Source organism: Rhinolophus sinicus, linkage group LG15 (genome assembly GCF_036562045.2).
Source record: "Rhinolophus sinicus isolate RSC01 linkage group LG15, ASM3656204v1, whole genome shotgun sequence".
Classification (NCBI taxonomy): domain Eukaryota; kingdom Metazoa; phylum Chordata; class Mammalia; order Chiroptera; family Rhinolophidae; genus Rhinolophus; species Rhinolophus sinicus.
In genome coordinates this window covers 13,382,774-13,409,186 of record NC_133764.1, presented here as the reverse complement: position 1 = coordinate 13,409,186, position 26,413 = coordinate 13,382,774, and the positions used below count along the sequence as shown (strand labels likewise).

The 26,413-nt window shown below is 44.1% G+C and overlaps 1 protein-coding gene across 2 annotated transcripts in view; it reads right to left on the bottom strand.

The window, feature by feature from the left end:
• The window catches only part of ANKFY1 (ankyrin repeat and FYVE domain containing 1), an 84,525-nt gene that overhangs the window by 5,705 nt on the left and 52,407 nt on the right, over window positions 1-26,413 (bottom strand). For both annotated transcript variants that reach the window (XM_019743813.2, XM_019743814.2), the window contains 16 exons: window positions 21,112-21,316; window positions 19,628-19,696; window positions 19,213-19,412; window positions 15,239-15,336; window positions 14,035-14,263; window positions 12,965-13,063; window positions 12,575-12,728; window positions 11,809-11,977; window positions 10,732-10,850; window positions 9,930-10,086; window positions 8,754-8,954; window positions 7,127-7,303; window positions 3,362-3,509; window positions 2,813-2,903; window positions 2,419-2,543; window positions 595-741 (listed from right to left, as the gene is read on the bottom strand). In XM_019743813.2, coding sequence (XP_019599372.2) covers window positions 595-741; window positions 2,419-2,543; window positions 2,813-2,903; window positions 3,362-3,509; window positions 7,127-7,303; window positions 8,754-8,954; window positions 9,930-10,086; window positions 10,732-10,850; window positions 11,809-11,977; window positions 12,575-12,728; window positions 12,965-13,063; window positions 14,035-14,263; window positions 15,239-15,336; window positions 19,213-19,412; window positions 19,628-19,696; window positions 21,112-21,316 — 2,388 coding nt within the window. The remainder of the gene's footprint in view (window positions 1-594; window positions 742-2,418; window positions 2,544-2,812; window positions 2,904-3,361; window positions 3,510-7,126; window positions 7,304-8,753; window positions 8,955-9,929; window positions 10,087-10,731; window positions 10,851-11,808; window positions 11,978-12,574; window positions 12,729-12,964; window positions 13,064-14,034; window positions 14,264-15,238; window positions 15,337-19,212; window positions 19,413-19,627; window positions 19,697-21,111; window positions 21,317-26,413) is intronic.

The following is a 26,413-nucleotide window of genomic DNA, read 5'->3' as shown; positions in this document are numbered from 1 at the left end:
GCATGAAGATCGCCGAGGTACTAGGCACTTGGTGCATTTCTCTGACCACACCACGGGGCCAATAACCCCGTTCTCTCCCACTGTGGGTGAGGACACGCAGGCACAGGAGGCGTTCGGATTCTTTCTGCCACCTCAGCGGGGACAAGGAGAACGGCACACATGACATCACCAAGAGTGACGTACTCCTCTTCACGGAAGGGACACAGAGAAAGAAGAGTGGGGGGCTGAGGCAGGAGGCCGCCCTGAAGGAGCCAGAGAATGTGGAGGAGCTGAAGGATGCAGGTGGGCAGGGAAGCTGCCAGCGCCATGGGAACGGCGACCTGCCTGGACTTTATGAGATTCTGCAGGCTCAGAAGTAGGAGACTGACAGGGGCCCCAAAGCAGAGCCCCTGAAGAAGAGACCCTAACAGTGACCTCCCCCATTGCTCACAGGCCCCTCATAGCATTCACAGAAAACATCCTACGTGCTGCCTGGAAAACCATTGGCTCACGTCTTAGAGTAAGTCATTGTGAGATTTCAAGATCACCAAGACAGCTACATAATCCACTCTGTACCTGTGCTTGCATTGTAAGAGCAGAAAGGAGGCCACTCACCTAACAGTCTAAACAGAAGCTGCTTGGTGGCGACCTGGTAGTTGAAAATGTTGACTCCTTGGTTATTATTCACGCCAAGGCGGGCCCCAGACCGGACGATGGCACGGCACAGGTTGGCATTGCCTTTCATGTATGCCAAGAGCAGCACTGGAAAACAAAGCACGGGCAGGGCTAACTCCCACTCGGGCCCAGCCTGGCACTGCCAAAGGGCTGGCAGAGGAAGCTGATGGCAGGGCAGACCCCCGGGAGGACACGTCCCCACTGACACATAGGGGCCGTGTGGCTCTGACGAGACCTCCACAGAGATGTGCAGCGTCTTCCAGGGAAGGACCTGGCCACGGGCCCGGGGATGCCAGAGCAGCCCAGCTCCAGAGACACACTCTTGCCCATTCAGTCAGGGCTTTGGCTGTAGAACTGAGGCAGGATCAGACACTGATGGCAAACACACCACTGTCTCAGCCGCCTTCCTCTGGCATGAAACGCTTGGGGGACAAAGCTCTTTTCACACAATGTAACTAAATGTAAAGACCTATGAGGGCACAATAGGCAGAAAGAAGTCCGTGTAGGGAACATGTTCTGGCAAATCCTTCCAGTCCACGGAGCCTCTCTCTGCAGGTGCAGGCCCGGCGGGGACCCAGGCCCCACTCACACATCTGCTGGCCTCCTTCCTAACAGTTACAGCTGACAGCAATTCCCCTTTGCTTACCTTTACCAAACACTTTACTGAAACGCTTTCACTTAATTCTCTAAATGATCCAATTACTTAAGGGTTATCCTTTCAAATGAGGAAACAGACAGAGAGAAGTTGCAAAAGTTACTCAGAACTACCTGCGACTATGACAGAGCCAGGTATTTGGAACAAGGTCTCCTAGGTAACTCGGGAGCCTGGCGGCAGAGCCCCTGCCTGCCTGCCTGTTTACCTGACCTGCTCCTGGGCACACGGTGCTCACGGAGTGTGTGCTGGGTCCAGCAGGTCACTCCCAGGGCCGATTCCCCAGAAGCGCAGGCTCATCACCGCTGGCTTCAAGAACACACTCGTGTATCAAGGCCAAGAACTGATGACAAAATACTTGGTCCCGTGCTAAGGTTCAGGATACCCCCTGGTGACTGCATTTCTGCCAAAGGCCACGGAGGCTCTATGCAGCATGAGGGCAAAGGAATGGGAATGCAGCAGCAGCGAAATGCTCAGAGAGCCCTGGGCAGGGGAGAGACGGATTTGGGTTTCATCTTTGCTTCTGTACTTGAAATTCGGGGACACACTATATGCACTGCTGACCTTATAGGGTTGTTGTGAGTATTCAACAACAAAATGAATGTAAAAGTATGTCCAAAAAACTGTGAAAGCTACAGAAATCAACACGGTGATTGTTAGTAGCCAGAGCAACATCATGAGAGGACTATTAACCCCCTCAGTAAGACGTCAGCCTGTATCTGTATAAAACTTGCCACATTTTCAGAGCATGTCAACACACACTCCAGCACATTTCCTCCATCTGTGAGGTGGTTATATATTTTTTCTCTCCTGGGATTTGGGAGCTGGGTTAGTTAGGGCGCTAGTTGACTGGATCAGAGGTAAATGAGGGCAATTAAAATAGGTGGACAGAACTAGCTGGACATGGACATGGCTTTGGAGAACTAGACACACTTCATGTGCGCTTCTGCCTAAAATCAGACCCTGCCGAATGCCATGGCAGGGATCCGTGACAGATGTTCACAGAGCCCAGCTGAATGCCCTTAAACAACGAGGTTGTGTGCTTGGGCTCTTGGCGTTCCCGGAAGCAAGAAACCCAGTGAGACAGGCCATACAAACAGCTTATTACATACCTGTGTTTCCTTCCGCATCTGGTTTATCTAGAGGATACTCAGGCATGCACTCTAAGAAGAGATCAAAGATGGCTGCTGCATTCTCTTTGCCATATTGTCCCAAAATGTGCAGTGGCGACTGGCCTCTGATAAAACAAGGTGGAAAAGTTAGGTATATATCCGCCACAGCCATCAAGCATAAAAGACATGGAATTTTCTGAACTCGGTGATGCTGGATAAATCAAAGGACACACAATAAGTCAGAAAAAGTTATCTGAAAAAAAAATTCCAGGGTATCAAAGGCTGGTTGATGGCCTAGTGGCCAGTTCCACTAACGTACCAGGGACTGCCAGCTCTGAGGGGCAGGCCAGGGGACATGGGGCCCGGGCCTTTGCTCTGGACCACACACGCTCACCTTAGATTAAAGGCCTCGGCGTCCACAGTGCACTCTGTCAGGAGGACCCGGATGTTGTTGAGCCGACCGTGCATGACGGCGAGATGAAGAGCTGCAGAGGAAACCCTCTTACTGCGCAAGCCCAGAAGCACATGCAGAAAACCTCGACTCCTCCTCACCCCCACAAGCCTCCCTCTAAAAGGGAATCGGCCAGAGCAGCCACTGTCCACTCATACACCATCCTTTCATGTCTTCACTACCCCCTGAGAATGAGTCACAAATACAACCTCCTAAGTCTTTGCTTTCTGCTTCCATAGTTATCCGAAGATGGAAATTAATTGTTGCACAAGAAGCCACTTTAGGCTTCTAGGGTTACCATTCAGACTGGGGGGCTGCCCAGGCCTGGTCAGTGGCAGGCTGGATGCCCAGTTTAGAACATTTCCTGTCACTGCTCTTCTCCTGAAAGCCAACCTCCCGGAGGGGGAGCAGAACCAAGGATATAGTACACCGCCACCCCGAGAATGGCGAGATTTCCTAAGGCATCCAGCACTGGGAATGACTCTGAATTACCATTATTTCCATTCTCATCCACAGCAGCAAAGTCCACTCCATTCTCCAAAAGGACTGAGCAGATGGTGGGTAGGTCCTGCTGGGCAGCGAGATGGAGGGCTGTCTGGCGGTGCTTGGTTAATTCATTCACTTTGGCTCCTGCAAGAAGCTGTTGAAGTTGATGACATTAGCAGCCTCTCTACCACAGCCAACCAAGGTCCCACTTACGGGGGCCAAGCCTGCCTGTCCTCTGACAGCCAGGAGCCTGCCGTGCTGGCGAAGCTCGGAGCACAGGGCCTCACAAACACTCCTGGTGAGGCCTGAGCCAGCAAAACCTGTTCCAACGGCTAATCAACAATTTGACTTAAAAAGCTACCCCTTAGGACATAGAAATTTTACTTCGAGGACTTTAGTACATAAAACTACACACGACTAAAGTGATATTCACTGCACTATATAAGGATGCCCACTACCTGTAATAGTAAAACCTGATTCCAAGAAGGATTTAATTAGGAAAATTATAATATATACAAACAAAAGAGGAGGTAGCCACTAAGATGATAAACATTTATGACTGAACATGGAAGGATGTCTATGATATAGTAAGTTAAAAAAAAAAAGGCAAGTTAGAAGACAGTATGATAATATGATTGTATTTGGAAAGCGAGACAGATACAGAGAAACGTATGCACAGTCACACACAAACTTTGAAGGTGTTTAAAACCACATATACCAGACTCAGAGGAGAGTTGGAGGTGAAAGGGAGATACTTTCTGTTTTATAGATTTGTATGCTTTAAGTTTTTCGCAATAAACATACACTAGTTTTATACGATTTTTTTAAAAGAAAGAAAAGAACACCAAAAATACCGAACCAAAGGCAGGAAGGACCTTTCAATAATATCTTAGCTATTCATTTAGTATTTAAAGTTCATTCATCATCTACTTGCCGACAAAGTGTCAAAGACAATTGCCGTGAACAGAAAAGAATGTACAGTTTGCAGTCAGAGCCCAGTCTGCCTGGCTCCTCTGTCTGGGTGTGAGGCGCTCTGCCTCTGGGAAATCTGAGGCACCGGTTAGCTGCTCTGCTTCTGACGCTGCCTGCCAAGTCCCAGCCTCCCCAGGCCTCTGGGTGCCCAGGCAAGTCACTCATCGGTCCAGATAGGACATAGCAGAGAGGGGTCTTCATGGTCATAAGGGCTGGGCTAGGGATCAGCGCTAGCCCCAAGGTTGGTTAATTGGAGGGAAGGAGGAGAGGTTTGGGTAAAGGGACTGTTTCAATGTGAGCAGGTTCTGACATTGATCTGTACCCATTCACAGGACTGGATGACCACTGATGGGAAGATTGGCTGTTTCTAGGGACCCTACAGCTGTGAGCTTAGGCCTTAGGAAGGCAGAGGCGGGGCCTTGATGAAAGGACCACGATCCTCAAACGTGCCCAGGCAGACTGAGGACCCTGGGCCTGACTCCACTTTGAGCTCACCTCTGCCGCCTCAGCTGTTTCCTCCACATCCCGTCTACGCCTGGAGTCCTTCTCACCCACCTCCTCAATCACTCTCCGGTTCATCCCTCACTGCCACTGCCTCCCCGTGGCCACCTCATTCGTGGGCCTGTCCCCACGTCCCTGCACCCCACCACCAAGGTAAATGTTCTCTCAGCTCGAACCCACATATTGAGTCATAAAGGTTTTTCTAGAAAGTATTTTTCAAAAACAAAAATGGCAGGGCACCAAATGCTGGCCAAGTGCCCCAGGGGTCAGTCCTGCAGCATGCACCCGCGGCTGATGGGAAACACCAGCAAATACCAGCTTTTAGGGGCCAGCCAGGCGACACAGGGCTCTGGACCATGCTCTCAGCTCAAACACTTACCACGGTTTCTCCATACTGAAAGGATGAAGGCTGCTCACAGTGCCTCGTTTGAAATACGACACTCCACAATCTGGTCTTTACCTCGCTCTCCAACCACATTTACTCTCTACCCAAATTTCAATGAAACTTTTCTATTTAGAACACACCACTTCCCTTTCCAATCTCTACATCTTTGCTCAGCCCTTCTCCTGCCTAGGTGGCATTATATTCTACTAGAAAAGGCAGGCTTTGGAGTCAAACAGAAATGGCTAAAATCCCAGCTACATTACTATCTGTTAATCTTGGGGTGGAAATTCCGAGCTTAAATTTTCTCCTTTGTAAAATGTAAAATATTTCCTATATCCCTCTGGGTGGTTTTGTGAATTAAAAGGCAGTAAGTTCCTTGACATCAGTCTGGGTGATGATTTTTTGGATCTGATTCCAGAAACAAAGGCAACAAAAGTAAAAATAAACAAGTAGGACTATAGAAAAAGCTTCTGCACAGCAAAGGAAATCATCAATAAAATGAAAAGTCAACCTACTGAATGGGAGAAAATATTTGCAAATCGTATGTCTGATAAGGGGTTAAGATTCAAAATATATGAAGAACTCCTACGACTAAATAGCAAAAAAAAAAAATCTGATTAAAAAATAGAGGATCTGAACAAACATTTTTACAAAGAAGACCTAGATGGCCAGCAGGTACATGAAAAGAAGCTCAGTATCATTAATCATCAGGGAAACTCAAATCAAAACCATAATAAGACACCATCTCATACCTGTTAGAATGGCTAGTATCAAAAAGACAAAAAATAACTAGCACTGGTGAGGATGTGAAGAAAAGGGAACCCTTGTACACTGTTGGTGGGAATGTAAATTGGTGCAGCCACTATGGAAAAACAGTATGAAGATACCTCAAAAAATTAAAACTAGAACTATCATATGATCCAGCAATTCCACTTATGGGTATTTATCCAAAGAAAATGAAAACACTAATTCAAAAAGATATATGCACCCCATGTTCACTGCACATATACACACCCAATGGAATACTATTTAGCCATTAAAAAAGAATGAAATCTTGCCATTTGTGACAACATGGATGAACCTTGAGGACATCATGCTACGTGAAATAAGTCAGCCAGAGAAAGATAAATACTGTACGACTATGATCTCACTTATATGTGGCATTTAAAAACAAATAAAAAAACTCCAAGCTCACAGATACAGAGACTAGATGGATGGGTGCCAAAGGACAGGGTGGTGGGGTGCGCAAAATGGGTGAAGGGTATCAAAGGTACAAATTTTCAATTATAAAATCAGTAAGTCACAAGGATGTAATGTACAGCATGATGGTTACAGTTAATAATACTACTGTGTATCGGAAAGGGGCGAAGAGAGTAAATCTTAAAAGTCCTCATCACAAGAAAAAAAAAATTTTTGTAACTATGGTGACAGATGTTAATTAGACTTATTGTGGTGGTCATTTTGCAGTATATACAAATACTGAATCAAAATGTTGTATACCTGAAACTAATGTTCTAGGTTAATTATACCTCAATGAAAAAAAAAAAAAAGGAAGCAAGAGAGTGAAGAGAAGAGAGCGCGCTCACTGGAACGCAGCAGCTGGGTGCCGGACACAGAGAGGGCAGACCAGAAGCGGGTCTCCCTTCCCTAGGTGCTCCCACCCCGCCTCTCCCACCTAATCCTGCTTTCCCTCCAGGCCTCACTCCAGCACCTGGCTGCCGAGGCAGCCGCTGGGCACTTAGAATGTGCCACCCACTGACACACCTGTTTTCTCCCACATTTTAGCTTAGCTCCCAAATTCACGCCGGCCGTTTATAACACCTGGCACACCAGGTATGATGAGAGGTTTTGCACACACTCTACCCCACGCTTTGTCCACATGTTACACGCAATAATGTTTCGGCGACACTTACCAAATTGCGTACGATAATCTCTGAGCCGGCCTGGACAGCAAGGTGCAAAGGGGTCAGCTTGGAAGCGTCCTGGACTCTGGAATTCACGTTCGCCTGGACACTGATGAGGAACAGCACACTTTCAATATCAGAGTTCTGAACTGCCACGTGAAGGAAATTCCGGCCCTTGTTATCCACCTAAGGCAACAAGTGGGAACCACAGTATCAGTGCGCTTCCTCGGGCAAGAGTGCCTCCTGAGCACCTGCAAGCCTCACTCACCTGGAGAGGCCACGGGGTAGTCGTGCCCTCCGCTCCAGGCAGCTCCCTCCAAAGAACAACACTACATGCTCCCCCACCCCAAACAGGCCCATCCTACAGATATTTGTGCACATGCCCACGCGTGTATGGTTACATCCATGTGGTCAGGGAAAGGGAGCCACTGCACAGATTCAAACTGCTCTGGCACCCTTCTGCAGCAGGAGCTACACAACGTGGAAAGCCAAGAAAGAGACAGGGAGAGGAAGGCACCAGGTACTGGGATGCCTGGGAAAGGCACTGGTAGAGCCTAGCCGTGGGAGTCCTGCTCTGGCTACAGCAAGCACCCAGCATTCTGACACCGCAGCCGCAATGCCAGCCTGACCCTGGGCAGTCAAACAAATCTTCAGAAATTTTCAGAACGTCTTCTCTGTTATCGAGCTACAGGATAACAGGATGCATTGGGGGGTGGGAGGGAAGCCAACAGTACAGCGCAGACTGATTCATTGATGTCAAGCACACAAATGCTCATGGACATCAAACCAGAGGATATCATAGTTACAAGAGCTATCATATCAGTATGAGTGCTCAGTGAGAAGTGAGAGACGCCAACATGCCACACACACACACACACACACACACACACACACACCCACAGCACATGCTGGTGGCACAGGCAATGTATCTGCAAAGGACTTTAATGCACAGTACGAGTTTCATACTCAACGGAGAGGAAATGTGAGATGGCTATGTCCATTCACAAACATTTTACACGACCTGAGCAGGGCTGAGGTTAATACCTATACGATTCAGTCACATTTACACGCATGCTAAAGAAACGATGTACGGAAGTCTGGAATACGAAGCAATAGTCTTCAACCATGTTAGGTTTCATTTTGTTCAGGTCTCAAGTTTCCATTTTACCTTCGTAAAAGGCTATTCAGAAATGTTGGCAGTATTCTAAGTGCTGGATGGAGATCCAGGTGTGTGTAGGACTGATTGAACAAACTCATCCCAGCTCCTGCCTCAGGTCAGTTGCTACCGCCATTTCCCACAATCTGTTGTTGCAGGTTGACAGTTCACCATCCAGAAAGAACAGGACAACTGAGCCTGCTGAGCTGAGCAATAACAACTGAGCTTCAAAACACTTAGAAAGTTGTCCCAACATCACACCAAAAGCTCCTCAACTTCAATCCATCAGGTGGCTGACACACAGGGCAGAGCAAGGAAATCTCATCCAGCACTGACAGGACATCTGAATGGCCAAATTTCAAGCAAGAGTATACTTTCAAAACGTATGTCTTTATATAGAAGAAACCTGTTTAACTGGAGACATATGTTTACTCTCCATGTAACAGGTTCTGTGGAGAGTGTTGGGCGTTGGCCACTTACTTGCTCAGCAGCCCCAGACTCTCGTTTTAGGATGGCCTCGGCTGCCTTGTTGTTCTTGTGAGTCATGGCGCAGGCAAAAGGGGTCAGACCTTGCCTGTCTCGTACATTCAAGTGGATGTCAGGGTGAGAAATCAACAACTGAATGATGACGCTGTGTTGGTTGCTGATGGCCACGTGGACAGGCGTTCTCCCTTCTGCATCCTAGGGGGACAAGGCACAGATTGCAATGTCCCAACGAAAGATAAAACTCAGGAAAAATATGAAGGGGATAACTTTTAAATCCAATTTGGTTCTGAGAATCAGTACTGCCACCCTGTGTTTGAAATCAGCTTTTAAAGAGGCCAGACAGAGACGGCCAAAAGCCACTCCCCATCACCCCAGGCTCCAGTGACCCAGCGGCACAAACACATTTGGTTCAGAAGATCCTCAGAACAACCTCCTCTCTAACTTACACCACGCCTTACCTGGCTACGGGGCAGCGGACACAAATCTTCACAGGCTAGAACATTGAAAAGTGTCAAGGAACGTAACTCAGGGACGCTCAGTTGAGCCACTGGAATATTTTCCTTAACACTGTACAGATGCCCCTCAACTTACCAGGGGGCTACAACCCAATACATTCATGGTAATTTGAAAATATTTTAAGTCGAAAATGCATTTAATACACTCAACCTAACGAAGTCATAGCTTAGCCTGGCCTACCTTAAATGTGCTCAGAACACTTACATTAGCTTACAACTGGGCAAAATCATCTAACACTAAGCCTATTTTATAATAAAGCGTTGAATATCTCATGTAATTGATTACCCATGTTGCTTTCACATCATCATGAAGTCGAAAAATGGTTAAGTCGAGCTATTGTAAGTTGGGAACAATCTGTACTCAGCTTGAGAACTAACGCTCTATGGAAATCTATAACAGGGATGGGAGGCAAAGAAAAGTTGATTCAACAAAGATTCCTCACACTGTAGGAAGGACAAAGAAGAAAAGTCTTAACACGGAGTCATTAACCTTTCCAGGCAGGCTATATGACCCAGAGAAAGTCACTGCATCTGTCTGTACCTTAGCCTCATTCATGGGAAAGCAGAGGACCAGGACCTCCCTTTGCCATAAGAGGAAATTTCTCTAATTCTGGGGTTACCATCTATCTCCCTAGAAAAGAGAACTTCTCCATACCTGTGCATTTACATTGGCACCAAACTCCAGAAGACACTGTACCGTCTCTTCCAGCCCCCAGCAGGCTGCCAAGTGCAAGGGCGTCTGTCCATCTCTGGCTTCTTCCTCTCCTTCTCCGTTAGCACCAGGTTGTCTGGGACTATTCACATCACTGCCACTGAAGAGAAGAGGGAAATGAAAGGAAGGCTTTGCTTGCCGTGCCTTCCTAGCCTACGGGCATGCAGATCAATGTACGGTTTCATCCAATCCAACAACAAGAGGCCGCTGCCAGGGACTGCTGTCCTCGGTCCTTGGCCTCAAATACTGCTGTCTGGGTTCCACTCCCATAGATTCTTCTGCAGTTGGTCTGGGTATCAGAACTCTTTAAAGCTCCCCAGGAGATCTACAAGCATTTCAAGTTGGGAGAACCACTGCTCTAAAAGTTTTCTGAGCAACCTTATCTCCCACCCAGCCAGTTATGGCTCACGCGTGTTGGTGGGGTCCTGCAGAGGCCACATGGCCTCTTTCACCCCCGCCTCCTGGCTTTACTGTGTGAACTGGTCTGATTTGACTAAGGGAGCCTATACGGCTTCCAAAGCAGGAAGCTGGCTTAGCTTTTAGATTCCTTGATCTGGGCACACACAAGTGAGTGCCTCTCCTCCTAAGTGAGTTAAGGCCCTTGGCTGACTCGATTTAACAGAGCAGTGACCCTCTAATAGCCTTAATTAGGAAAGTCAAGCCAACAACAAGACGGTAACTAACTGCAGCCAGTTTGCACTGAGCTGAATAAGAAGATTTGAAGAGATACTTAGGCTTCTCAGACCTGCGAATAAGAAAGCAGGCGATGGACTCATTGTTCTCATCAATGGCTCTGTGCAGGAGTGTTTGAAGACACCCGCTCGGCCCTGGACCCCAGCACGTGGCATCACAACCATGTCTGACCTGCGGAAAAACACAGAGCACTCACAGATACTGCCGAGCAGATGGGAGAATTTGTATTACTATCGCTGAGCTCTGTGCACATCATTAGATCCATTTTTCAGGCAAACACAGTTGATAATTAACTGATAATTATTAATCTGTAACATTCATTAGTTTTACAAACACTGATTAAAATCTGCTCTGTGCAAGTACTTGCACTAGGTCCTGTGGGATGTATCTGGGAAATATAAGACAGACAGGTGTAATGAGTGTCCTCTAGAGTTGTTTTCTAGAAGGAACAGAAAGCTCAAACAGGTGCATACACATATACACACACTCGTAAGTCCTCCATAACACATACCTGTAATTAACAAGGAATCTCAGTGACAACTGGGTAAAACCCCAGGTGCACAATGACTTAATGTCTCATCTCGGGCCGTTCTCATTTGGGGCCCTGTCTTCTGAACAAGGGAGACAAAGCTGAGATTTGGGGATTTATCACTGTGGTGAGAGGGAGGGCAGCCCACATCAAATAAACCCACCACAGAAGAAGACTTCCTGGGGAAAAGCCTCAGCTCTCCCACTTGTTGGTAGTTTTCTTGATAAAGACAGCCTAAAAAAATGCTGGCTAAGACTATGTTGAACTGCAAGTGTTTTTAACATGATTTCTTTTTTTTTTAAGTGTGTTTTTCCAGGACCCATCAGCTCCAAGTCAAGTAGTTGTTTCAACCTAGTGGCGGAGGGCGCAGCTCAGTGGCCCATGTGGGGATCGAACCGGCAGCCTTGTTGTTAAGAGCACCGCGCTCTAACCAACTGAGCTAACCAGCTGCCCCAACGTGACTTTCTACTGCTCGTCCTTCACTCAGTTTGTTACTTGGCAGATCACTTGCTTCCTGTGATTGCTACGTAGGCCCCAAATTCATCTCTGACACAAAATATCCCCGTGTGTAAACAGAGGCTAAAGTTGAGCTCATCTCACCAGAGTGGATGCGATGTCCTCCAGATTATTTGCCAATGCCAGCCACAGTGGGGGGTTCCCCTTCTCATCGGGCACAGACATGTCAGCTCCTCGGGTGCAGATGGCATCCACTACAAGCGGAAGCTGATTTCTGATGGCCAGCTGAAGGGCTGTCTCCCCATCCTGAGTCCTGTTAGGACGTGCACACCAAAACCAACACTTGTAACTGGAGCCAAATGATAAAGGGTGTCCTGGGTATCCCAGAGACCATAATCCGCTGTATCCCTTAAACACACTTCACTCACATTCATTAATATTTTTTCTGAGAAATTTAACCTGTCGATAGCATCTGTCCCTTCTGCCTTTTAAAAAAATACAGTTATGGCCTCCTGTGTCACGGAGAAGGAAATTGACCAACATCCCAGGTGCTGAAATCTTACAGGCATACGGCTGGTTTTAACAGCAGCTAAATAAAAGGCCACCCCAACTGCCCCTTTGACAAAACACTTCTTTCACCCACTCAGTCATTCAGGGTCACCTGACATTGAAGATAAAGATAAATTCCTTTGAAAATACAAAAGCAATAAACGTTTAAGTGTGTGTTTTTCCCCCCAGGCCATTTTGATCCTCATTTGTTGCAATGCTCTTTGTATGAATATAATTCAGTTACAATCCTGCGCTTGTACTTTTTCAGAGTCACTGTTTCCCTTCCTTTGTTTACCAAGGAACACAGAACATGTCCTACAAGCAAGACAGTGCCTCTGAAGCGACTGAGTGCCCAGCCTACCTGATGTTTATGTCCGCCTGGTGCTCCAGCAGGAAGAGCGCACTCTTACTGTCTTGCCGCTGCATGGCCATGTGCAGCAGCGTCTGCCCATCCGACATGGTGTCGTTGATGCAAGCGCCGGACCCCAGCAGCTGAGCTGCGATCGTGTGCATGCCTGGGAAACAAGCCGATGAGCGCACGCCCAGCTTTCCCCACTCCTTCACCTTCTTACCACAACCAACACATGCACCCTCTCAATGTCAAAGCCAGCAGTTCCCACTGGGTATTACAGGCTTAACCCCAACAGAAAGGTTGTCTTTCAACCAAGTAATTAGCTCCACACCCTCCACAGCCCCCTCCCTTCTGACAGATGTCTGTCTGCAGATGCCAATGGCCGTGGCACCCCCTTACCTGTCCATAAGGCCAGGCCCAGCACAGTCTGGTCTCGGGAATCCTTGAGGCTGAAGTCCGGAATAATTTGCAAGTTGTTGGTGGCATGAAGAGCGTTAGCTAAATTTTTTAAAAGGGAAAGAACACTTGATTTTACCATCCCATGGGTCACATTTAAACTATTTACAAGAATAAGAGCCTAGTTTCAAACTGACTGGGTAAAATACGATCATTTCTTCACAAAGAGAAGTGATAAATCTCATTGTACAGATTGGAAGTCCAGAAATCTGATATTCTGGAGCAAAGCTTACAGGGAAAATGAATTTCTTTATTTTTAAAAAATAATTTTCATTACGTTTATTGGGGTGATCTTGGTGAGTAAGAACATGAATTTTTTTAATCTTAACATTGTCTCTTCACAAAAGGAAACCAGACTCTACTATGGAAACACACAGGAACTACCTGATTAGGGAAAAGAGGGTCAAAACAATGCCCTGGCGACGTTTTCCTAAAACATAATACCTACCACCTCACATGCCTGTGAGGACCCAAAAAAGGCACATTCTACCCAAAACCCCGCTTCCTTCCCTTCCACAGCACACTGCTAAAACGTGCTGACGTAACTGGGATGCAGGCACGAGTAAAGCAGGTTTTAGGACAGGAGAGAGAATCTGAAGCTGGCTGTCTGAGGGAAGCAGGCCTCCCCACTGCCGGGGCTTCCCATGGCCCCTCTGTCACGGTTCACCTGCCAGGGAGGCTCAGAGGCAGATGAGAGGCCTGCGGAGGAACTGTTGCAAACAGGGTTCTCAAAGACAGTGCTCACACCACAGCAAAGCTTTGCTTGACCTACACTGAAATGGCCTGGAAAACAGCCCCAAATAAGAAAGAAGTAGTCAGAGCTTCTAACACCCTAACCCAGGTGGAAAATGTACACAGGAGCCGGGGGCCAGACTATATGCTTATCTACTTTGACCTGAAAGGATTATAGGGGAAGAAAAGTCACCAATGCCAGAAACACCAACTCTGTAATTAACTACTCAAAACCAATGCTCGAAGCTCAAAGTGACAGGCAGAAATTCCCAACTACCCACCTTTTTGCTCGAGGATGACAGAGACCACATCTGGATGATTATAGGCAATTGCCATGTGCAGCGGCGTCTGCAGGTAGACGCTGCCCACTGAGCTGCTCAGGGACGCAGCCTCCTTTGGCAGAGGCAGAGCTTCCTCCGTCTGCAGGTTTGGGTTGGCACCTTGCTGCAGGAGCTCTGCAGTGAGGTTAGCCAGGCCGCGCCGACAGGCTGTGTGCAATGGGGTTTCTCCCTGAACAGAAACAAATGGACCAGATCAGAGGCACTTTCAGGCTGGGAGTGCCCTGCACAAAGGGATAATGACAGCCTAAGCACTGAAACTCAGGTCCATCCCCAGTGCCAGTCGCAGCCCTCGGCTCATCCTGTCACCAGCTGACCTCCACGACTTCTGCCCATCCCTTCTGGTCTCCTCTCCTTCCCTTTCCCCTGGGCCATCATTCTCAGTTTCTTCAATGTCCTCCCAAGCACTCTCCAAACTCCCTGACTCCCCATCTTCTGCATTTCCAATGACCTTAACCACCCTTCACTTTGTATTTAAAATTATTTTGCTGATTTTAAAAATAACATGTGACTATTACCAAACAACAGCAGAGGGCCTCTGAGTGTCACAAAAATAAACACGTAGGAAATGGAAGCGTCTCCCAAGCACAGCCCGAGACAGAGTGACCCTCAACTCTCCTTAACCCCCCCGGGCTCCTATGCTGCTTCCTGCACCTGCTCTAGCACCTGCATCTCGAACTTTGATCAAGACCACCTTCCCCCACTTTTTAATATTAGAAAATTCATAATTGGCATTACAGGTACTTGATTCAATATTCAAAAGCTACAAGAATATACAGTGAAAAGGAGTTTCCTCTGTATATTCTTGCCCCCACCCCCCAACTATCCTCCCCTAAAGAAACCATTAATACTGCTTTCATTCTCTCCTGTGACAGAATATTCATAGAATGACATACACACACTGTGTATGTAAGTGTAGTTTAGGACCTGATGTACCACAAATGCTTAGGAAATGGTTGCTGAATGAATCAACCAACCAATATTTGAGGATAAAAGCAACTATATCACTCTGGTTTTTTAACCGTGCGCATGTATTACTTAGATAAAAATTGAATAAAGAATCTATTCCATTCTTTCCTATAAACCTGTCACTGCCATTTCTTCCATAGATCACAACTGCTTCCCCTGGCTGCCCTGTCGTACTTACCCACTTGTTTCTGTGGTTGACGTGGGCACCATTGGTTGCCAGGAAAAGAGCTGCTGCCTCATTTCCTGCTTCAGCTGCCCGCTGTAGTAAGCAATTTCCTAGGAGAAAGTGGGCATATTCATTCAGCCATTTGCGTAAAAATGAGGTCCGGTTCCACACTGTACCACACCCTGTCCTTCCCCACCACCTTTCACAGCTAAGACGTCCACACCAGAAGTAAGTACCATCTAAGTCCACACAGGCAGGATGAGCCTGGGCGGAGCCAAGACTTGGTCTGGAAGGCAGGAAACATTCCTTCTTCCCTGGGTTTGCACTAGCCACTGCCCAGGATCAGAGGTAAGTTATATCTCCTTCCTGGGGCTGGATTAGGACAGTTTCTCAGCAGCAGTGCTACGGACTTTTGGGGCCAGGCAATTCTTTGTTGGGAGGGCTCTGCCCTGTACACTGCACCATATTTAGCAGTATCCCTGGCTTCTGCCCACGAGATGCCAGTAGCACTCCCGACCTTGCTGTGACAATCAAAACTGTCTACAGATGATGCCACATGTCCCGAGGGATGGGGGTGGGAGCGGGGTGTCACCCATGTCTGAGAAACTCTGAGCTAGATGACCATTTTATTTTGAAGACATTGTGAGCTGAAGTTCTACCAGAAAATGTTCCTTAAATACTTCAGTTTTATTCCCAGGACCTTAAATATGTTGGCTCTTGGCTTAGAAATGTTTTGTTTAGCATTATCACTCTTTTCTAAATAAAAGAAAAATTCTTTTTTCTTCTTTTCCTCTTGAAATGGTTTAGCCCAGAGCAATGTTTCTCTTTCTATTAAAATACATTTCCTTTGTGGATAAACACAAAATCTCATGTTCTAGATCTATACTATTTGAAAACTCAAATTAAATTAAATACCAGGACTGAAAACAAGGTTAAAAAATGGGACAAAGCATTGCTTTGTTTTCATACCATTTTTTCCTTTTCTCTCAAAGAAAGTGATTCCACCCCTAGTTGAGAGTCATTCTAATTTAGAGACTCCCAATAAAAGTCCCATTTTCACTTCTGTCACCATTGCGGTATACACACAACACACATCACATACAGGTTTTCCCGCTATCTGAAAGCACGGATTTCCTATGAAACCCTTACCCCCCCCTTTTTTTTTAAGGAGGGCACAGCTCACAGTGGCCCCTGCGGGGATTGAACTGGCCACCTTGGTGTTACCAGCACCAGGCTCTAACCAACTGAGCTAACCAGCCACCCCCCATGAAATCTTTTGTAAGCTCAAATGGCCTACAGTGAAAAACCAATACCGTTAATCTATATGGAAAACATTGTAAACATTCCCAGACCCCCAAAATAACCTACCAAGTCATCCCAAATAACACATAAAACCTAAAACACTAACACAGAATAAAAGCAGTGCCACTCTTCTGCCAGGGTACAGGCTGCCTCACTGCAATACAGAAGCTGAATGCTAATTTTGCTTTTTGCCTTTTTTCGTAAAAGTGAAAATCCTCTTCGGATTTCTTTCAGCAGCAAAAAAGGTACTAATGTAGGTCTTTTGTGAAAGTGAAGTGGCGTAAGGCAAACTTGAAAAGCGGGGGATTCCTGTACCTCCCTATAGAACAAAGAAATTGCGACTGCTAAAACATCATTGAAATGTTGGAAAACAGTGCTCTAAGGTAATTAGAGTATAATAAAAAATGGAACAAGGAAAAATAATAATCCTGAACTTGAATAAAAAACTCAAAGTATACAAAGTAAAACTGACAGAACTAGTAATAAAAATGGATAAATTCATAGTCACAGGGAAAATTTTTAAGATGCTTCCAAGAAACCGACAGATTAAGCAGTCCAAAAGTTAATAAATTAATGAGTAAGATTTAAACAGCATAATGAACAAGCTGGACTGAATGGACGTAAACAGAGAATGCTGCATCCTACAATGAAAGAATGTACATTCTTTTCACGTACATGTCAAAAACTGGCTGTGTAAGAGTCTAATATTCAATCCTAAATGTCAAAGAACCAATCTCTTACATATCACACTCTTACATAATGTGATTAAATTAGAAATTGTTAAAATTATGGCAATAACCAACATACAGCTGTAAATTAAAAGCAATTTAGTGACAATCTCACTTCCGGAGGGTCATACGTATAAAACACAGCTCTTCCTGTACTGCCTGTCCTGTAGCTTTTTACCACTGCCCTTAGCTTTTATGTCACCCAGAGGGATGATTTCATTTGATCTTTATTTAATTATTAACTTCTTCCAAGGAAAGAGCTGTTTAATATCCATCTTTCTGTGGCCAATTCCCCTGGTCAGTGGCACGTACCCATGCTTTATACATTGCTAGTACTCAATACTGAATTACATGGAATCCCTCTCCTTCAAACACCCCCATGTTTTATTTAGTCAGATCAAAGAAATATTCACATTAAAACAGTGGTTCTCAGTGTGGTGTATGGATTCCTGGGGGTACCTGAGAGTCTTTCAGAGGGCCCATGAGGTCAAACTGTTTTCATACCAATAGTTGATGTTATTTGCTTTTCCTCACTGCATTGATATTTGCACTGATGGTGCAAAAGCAACGGTGGATCAAACTGGGGAGCCTGAATACAAGGCAGGGGCCCTGTAATCTTCACCACCATGCACTCAGTCAAAAAAAGCCAGTTTCACTAAGGGGTCCTTGATAAGGCAGAAAGAATCACTAGCTTTATTAAATCTCAACATTGAATGCACGTTTTTAAAATTCTGTGTGACAAAATAAGAAGTACGCATACAGCCACATTTGCTGTGTGGCAAAGTGCCATAGTTGTCTCAAGGAAAAGCACTTGTATCACTGTTTAAACTGCGCGTTGAAATAGCAGCTTCTTGTATGAAACATCAGCATTACTTGAAAGAAAGACTGATGAACAAACTGGTATTCAAACTTGAGTACTTGGCAGACATTTTCTTGAAAATGAACAAAGTGAGCCTGCCCCTTTAAGAAAAGCAATTTGTACCAAATGATAAAATTTGATCTTGCAAGTGAAAATTAGAATTTGGAAAACTTTTATCTGCAACTGTAAGTTTGATAGTTTCTCAATACTGCAAGACTTTTCTGATGAAATCAGAAGTGATACTAATAAACATGATTCTACAATAAAATGAACATATGAAAGATCTACGTAACTCAGTGATTCAGTATCTTCCAAATGACTAAGGGATTGATGTCACAAAATCAGGCATGGAGAAAAGATCCATTCAAAGCACAAACGGACCATGGATTTTCATATAACGAAGTATAAAAAGTTCATTGGTTAGTTTCAGATTCCACATTGCAACTAACCTTAAGGAAACTATTACTTGAAGAATTTTGCCTGCTGTAGTATCAAAAAACTATATCCACAATTATCTGAAAAGGCTCTTAAAATACGCCTTCCTTTTCCAGATACATAATTGGGTGAGGGTATATTTTCTTCAGATACTGGAACCAAAACAACGTATCTCAAAAGCTTGACTATAGATGCAGATATAAGAAACCAGTCACTCTTCCAATAAAATTTTATTGTGAAAGTTATTCTTCATAAAAAATTTCATATGTTAACATATAATGTGCTATTATAATTATTAATACATCTTTCCAAAATGTCTCAGTTTTAAGTTTTAACATGGTAAATATCAGAGCTAGAATCCACCAAAATAAAAAGCTCTTTTGGGATATAATTTTTAAGAGGATAAAAGGGGTTCTGAATCTAAAAAGTCTGAAACTCACTGCATTAAATAAATGACACTGTTTCAGCTTAAAAGGATGTAACTCAGAGTTTGGCTAAATTTTTTGAAGCACAAGTTAAAGAAAAAAAAAATAACTTGGACTTTTACCATAGTTAAAGTTGAGAACATGTCATCCAGTTGCTAAATTGTTGGTAAAACACTGACACACTATTTCAGTGGAGCCTCCAGACTGAGCCTCGGCCCTTATGGATCCATGTTTTACCTGTTACCGTGTCAGGTGCATTGGTGTTGCTGCCACGCTGAATGAGTCTGGCTGCAAAGCTGTTTTCGTCAAACGAAGTCCCATTTACCACAGGCATGTCTTCAAAAGGGTTTACAGACTGGTCGGATGACACAGTGATGTATTGCACTGCGAGCCACAGAGCTGTGCTGTTCTCATGGTCTTTCAGTTCTAAGTCTAATCTGAAACAAGGAGCAATGTGAACAGCAAATTACCTTCTTCAGACACTGCACTGCCAATGGCTTCATTATCTCTTTATGCTTTCTCAATGATCATTTTAAAATTCTAGTTTTACTCGTAAAATGTGTAACACTAAAAGACATTTAAAAGAATTATTTTTCACTCACAATCCCACCCTCACAACTGCCTTTTCATTTCTCCATGTCTCCCTACGTACTGTTTACACTGCAGCAACTGATTGAACACGTATTCATTCCTGGCCATGATGGACAAGTGCAGAGGAGTCCTGCAGGATAAACAAGAAGAGGTGTCAGTGAGGACAGGCCCCATTACTCACAGCAGGAGGCGACTGCAATCCTACGCAGAACCACCAGCCCCAAGGAATTCCACATTGCTACATCAGTGTTTTTCCACCCTGGCAAACAGTTTTCCAAAACCATCACCAAGTATCAAAGAATAAAAATGCGGTTGCTTATATGTTACCATTTATTCAGTGGCCAGCAGGACAAGAGTCAATAAAAGGAAGAGATGTAAAATATTTCCCATTAAATACGGACCCCGACTGATTGTGTATATACACTCATGTTTTTTAAACCAGCAGTTTCTACCATAGGTATGCATATTTTCCCCTACAGTCCTCCACACTTCTGAAAAGAACTATTTTTCTTCCCATAATTCTCTGTTACAGTCAAACACAGTCAGAGTGGCAACAGGTAGGAATTGATTCAAATGATCCATTTAACTGCTCTTCACTGCTTTTCTTTAGCCCTCCAGTATCCTGAGAGACTGCCACTGCAGAGAACAGGGACCCTGAGGGCTGGCATCTACCTCAGAGGTACAGACTCCTGGAGTTTACTGATGAGGGGGTGGGAGAGCAACAGACAAAAATAAAAGGATGTAGTTATTTTGAGTAATAAAGTTATTACCATATGATATTGAGAGTTCATGGAGCTCCATCTTATTAAGTATTTTATCCATCACATAAATCTATTTTCCTCTTCTGACAATTTATCAGAACTCTTTTGTTTTTTTGAGAGGGTTTTCGAAAGTATAAAATACTGAGCTGCTGTGATGAAAAGTGAGTCCAACTTATTGTTGGTGACTCAGGTGGGTTCACTCCCCTCCGCTGCCTCCTACACTGCTATCCCAAACACAAGCAGTCCTTTCTTAGATTCTAAACCACAAAGAAACCTCCACTACACGTTTCTGGTCAGGGGCAAAAGGAACATGACTGCTGCTGTCAAATACACAAAGGGCTGTGCTGCGGCAGACGACTGCACGCTGTGCCGACAGAAATGTCTAACGTGGGAGTATTTACAAGAAGGTAGAAGTGGGTTTAATACAGAGAATGTCCCAACTATTAGAAATAATTAGTTGCTTTATCCAAGCAGCTCTAACAAAGATGCTGGAAGAAGGTTGCCTTGGAGGAGTTGGACTAGATGACCACTCCGAAGATGACAGAAATTGCTTAAAAATCCAAGGACCACAGTTACTCACGATGGAGATGGTTTCCCCAAATGCCTCTGGCCTTAGCTGTGCCTCTCATTTGTGTAGCAAATCAACGTTTGTGACTTCAATAAAAATCAGATTGTATAACGCCAAACTAAAAGAACATGAGGGCCCTGTCTGCCAGTTACGTGCCACCGTAAAATAACATTCTGGGAAGGGCGCGAAGAGCAGTCTGTTTGCTCCCCAACTGACCTGCCCTTGCTGTCCTGCATGTTGGGGTTGGCACCAGCCTGCAGGAGGGCCTCTGCAATCTGTGCCATCGCAGACATCACATCTGCTGAGTGTTTCTTTGAACTGTACGACGCCACCAGGTGCAACGGTGTCTCCTGGGCACCCAATGTAGCAGCACTGACTAGGGCCCCGTTCTTAATGAGGAAAGTGGAAGCGAAGAGATCTCCTTGAAAAGAAATAACAGAAGAAATGGTCACATGTGACAACACCCAGGCCAAGCTATTCTGGCCAATGTTTCCTCAAAAAGTCACCAGTCAGTAACTGCAAACAAAGAAGAGAGACGACGGAGTGCGTCTGCAGTGGCACCTCTGGGGACACCAAAGTGGACACTCATCGTTGAGGTCATACAGTTACATACTCGAATTCAAAAGGCTTCATTCAATTTCTGATTACCTGTTACCTGCCCTGCCCCCTCACCTCAGTCTCACTTCACTACTTAAATACACCGGGCTTCCATCCTGCAAAGGCCTCTTCTGGTCAACTCTCAAGAAGGGTTCCGAGATTTCGCCCCACACATTTATCGCCCCCTCTCACTGCCTCACCACAGTCTGCACCTAAGGAACCCCTCCCACAACCTGCTGTACTTGCACACAGGTTCCTGTTCAGAGTAAGACCGTGTCTAATTTATTTATTATTATTACAAAGGTCCTTTTTATTTTCTCAATCTCATAAAGGTCTTAGCAAGAAGTTTACAACTGAATATTTGAACAAAGAATCTGTACATAGTACTAGTTAAAAAAACAATTCACATCGTAAATTAACTGGTAAAAACAAAACTTCTTTCTACGTCCCTTCCATTGCCTTAACTCATGGAGCCACCGTGTTTCCCTGAAAATAAGACCTAACCGGAAAATAAGCCCTAGCATGATTTTTCAGGATGATGTCCCCTGAACATAAGCCCTACTGCGTCTTTTGGAGCAAAAATTAATGTTAGACCTGGTCTTACTTTCGGGGAAACACAGTAGGTAGAAGAGTCTAACTAGGACTATCTACAAATACCAAAGTGAGACGGAATAATTTCATAAAGTCCAATAATTTCAACAGCCCAAACTACCATTTTTGACTCTTTTTGACGAAGGGGAAAAAACTACTGTGACATCTTGACAAAAGGCCAAGAGTTAAGTTTACATAAAGATATTAAAGGCATACAATTCTGAAGTTACTTTGTCATATACCAGCAAAGAAAAGCTGACTCTAGATTGGTTCTGTAAATACATGGTTAAATTCAGAACCAAGCAATCTGACAAATGGCAATTTAACGTTAAAAATACTTGTGGAAAACCAGTTAAAGTATGCTTGTCAAGTTAACTTGGAGGAAGACAGGGATTAAGCAAAGAAGTTTGTTGTAAGATTAAAGTTCAATATTCCTTGGATTTAGTTCCATTTATAATTAAAACATGCAAAAAGTCACCATACATAAAATTAACGTTTCTTAAGAAACTAAGGCAAGAATAACAATGCATCATAAGATACAAACTAGAACAGAGAAATCACCCAGTTATAAATGCACAATGCGTGCCTGAGACATTCTGCCTAGCTGGGTGGAAGCAATTCTTTCTTTCAGTGGCCTCCAGGCAGCACGAATTAGCTCATAACTGGGAAGTCTTTCGAATCAAACTCATCCGTCCCTTTGGTGGGTGGACCAGAGAACATATCTAAACCATCCCAAGAGCTCATCTGGGATTCCGAGGTACTTTCTGTAGATTCCGTCTCCATTTCACCAGGATAAGTTCCTTGCAAATCACATCCTTCTTTAGCTGGAAGATCCCCCAAGTGCAGAGCAACCTCCCAGGTTGATGTGAGGGTCCCATGGTCATTGACTGTACTTTTTAAATTTGTTGGAGGTCTTGTTGGGATGAATGCCAGGTTGTTAAAGGGGACTTGGAACTTCTTCTCTACTGTATGGACCATCAACGACAGTGTTCTTTCCATAGCTGATCTGTTCTGTCTTTGCATCAGGACACCTTTGTCTGTTTCTAACTCTGTTCATACTGTAGATGCACACTCCTTTGAACCACAACTTCCAGATGATGGTTTTTCTCTTGAACTCAACTTATGAGAAGCTTTCTTTTACATCTTGCAATATTATGTCATCTTCAACTATACTTCTACAGTCTGAACATCTAGAATGGGGCTTAGGATTGCAGGAATAGCAAAGCTTTCAAGTTTGTTACCTATATTCCTATACTCATTTTCATTTGAATATATGGGTTTCATCTGGTCTGCAGTAGACATGGAATTTCAAAGTCACCTGGTTTCCCACACTTCCCAAGTACTTCGTACTGCCTTCTAAGGAACCACGTTGCTGGAGAATGTGAGCTCTGGCACTGAGGTGGCTAGGCTGCCACAGGCCCCTCAGATGCTGATTGGTCCATGTCTGATTTGCTTTTCTATCCATCACACTGTCTCATACAAAACAGGCACCAGGGAAATGTTTGGAAAGAAAATTGATTGATTGGTCAAGGCTATTAGGTTCCACTTTAACAAACTGGCTCTAATTCCAATCAATTATGACTTTTGACTTCTCTAACCTACCCCTTCTGAAATATTTTCATTCTTCTGCCACAATTTTTTTCTTAGAAGTGGGAGAAGGTACAATCTTTACCACCATCGTGTGCAAAGGACCAAAGCTCAGATTTCTTTACAATAGGATGTCGGTAGAACTCTGAAAGCAACAGGTAACAGGCGTTATCAGGGGGCTAGGCTGGGTCGGGTCTTTGCTATCTACCCACATATACATACACATAGTGGGGTTCTCAGTAGCGTCCTAACGTGTAATGTGAACAAACCCCACAGAGATTCAGTCTAGGAGAGAACAGGTAAAAACAATACATTATGTAGCAACAGAATAAAGTATCCTAGAGAAAGGCACGTATATTCTGGAAGTGGGAAGAAAATTTGGAGTTATTAGGACAAAGAGCCTTAAAATGAAAAGTCTGATATATAATAAGATACTGGGGAAGGAGTATCTTTACCTTTAAGCTTGGCATATATTCCAAACTAAGAGATACAGATAGTAAAGCTAAAACAACATAGAAAAATGGAAAACTTATACTACACATATAGAAGATAAACTGGATAATACTGTACACAGAAATAAGGACACAGGAAAAACCTATCAATGTCTGGATTCAGGTGGAAGGCATAATAAAAATTGTTTTTATATCATAAACCTTCTTAAAAGAATTATAGTTTTTAGATTAGGTTTAGTTTATTAATAAGAACCAAAGATTTTTTTTTAACTTAAACATATATACGTACATACATATATGCACCCCACACAAAAAGTTATTTAGGAATTATTTGAAATTAAAAACTGTTGATGTTTTACAATAAAAGAAAGTCAGCTCACAGGTACATAACCTAGAGAAAAAAGACAACTGACATCAAAAGAACAGAACAAAGGAAGGAACAGAAAATGCCAAAAGCACCATTTATAAAGTTTCTGTCAATAAGAAAACTACTAATACATTTTAGAAAGATTTCCATCAAAACCAGTTAAAGTGAAAACTGGTGCTTAAAAGTTTCAGTTATTTCATCACTCCACTCACCAACACTGTCAGGTAAACGAGGTATTACTAAGACTTGTCCACATAAAAATATTCTAACAGAGTTAACATTAAGAGAAAAAAATCCACGTGCAATTTTTCTTTCAACACAACTCCCTGACAGAAGTTTAATTCAGACAACAGCTAGGAACTTTCATTATTTAATTAATACAGACGGTATCTCATGCTGCACCAGTTGGTGGAATCATCTGCAAATCTACCACAAGTAATAGACGGGAACATCCTATTTAAGAAACCCATTGATTGATCTTGGTTATTAAAGAAAATTAGCACAAAAACAACTAGATTTTTTTTTTTTTTTTAAAGCCAGGATTTATCTTCTTGCCCAGATCCAGCTGATCAGAGGAGATGGCATCCCTCCGGCCATTGGTTTACCTCCTGTGGACGCACCCACAGACTCTGGCTGCCCATTTCATTCTTCATACAAACTGATTGGTATACTTAGTTATTAGAATGATCACTGATTATTCTGTTTAGATTCTAACATGTGTCCAGAACTAGAATTATATCTCACATGCGAAAGATCTTCACTTATAATGGACTTCAGGTTAACAGTTAAATTTAAGTATATTACTCCATTTAATCATCTGGGAAGGTCGACAGACTGACAGCTCAAGTTGAGAAAGGAGAAGTGAAAAACTCCAGGAATTGGAGCTAGTTGTGGCCCCAACACGGGCAAGGGAGAGCCGTGGGCTGACCCTTCTGCACAGCAGTCACTGGGCGAGGTGTGCTATGAACACTGTCTCTCACTCTCCCCACACCTGTAAAGAGAAATCATTTCTCCTTTACAGCTAAAGAAAAGGGGACTCAAGTGGTTAAGTGACTTGTTCAAAGCCACAGAGTAAGTGGATGAGCCAGGATGCAAACCTTGGTCCATTCCAGCTCCCAAACCAGTGGTATGACCACCACTCTGAGCCACAGACTCCAAAGGTAGCAACCATCCAGTTTCTCACACCCACACTGTAATCTGCAGGCTTGCAGGCAACCGATCAATTCAGAGTGGAAGATTAAATTGTTTGAAAACAAGCATTAAAAATGCATCACCGATTCTTGGCAATTCTTGTAACTAAGCAATCACCAAAATATTTAATAACTCATCAAAGATGTTTCTTCATCACACATAAGAATTTAACTCCCTAAGAGGAAAAAAACAGAATTCAGAGATTGTTTTTTTAGTAACAAGTCTATTTGTTTCCAAAATAAACATCTCAGACACTGAACAGCATTGGGAAAGTATAATTCCCTATGTGGTGGAAACTGTCTCCACTGAACACACACCCAGCACTAAGCACCCAATGGCTTTGTACAATGCAGAGTGGTGCTTGGGAAAATGCATCTGCTCTTGACACTGACGTACTCTAAGGATTTCCTTTCCAGTGATGAACAAAATTTTCCTCTCCATGAGCCAGCAAGCTTAACACTCTAACACATGGCTTAGAGAGATATTTACGTTATTAAAATCTGCCCAAAAAGGGCAAAGCCACAGCTGCAGTAGAACCATATTTGAAGTAACTACATTCCACCAACTGAGAGCAACTTGTGAATGTGAATGGCAAAAGTGTAGCAGAAACAATAACAGTATAATAATGCATGACTGGAAGGGTAAATATACATAATTAAGAGGTGAGGAAATCAGTACATTGTCTTTGATGTCCACATGTAAACAAAAAAGGGACCATGGCCAAGTACTTGAA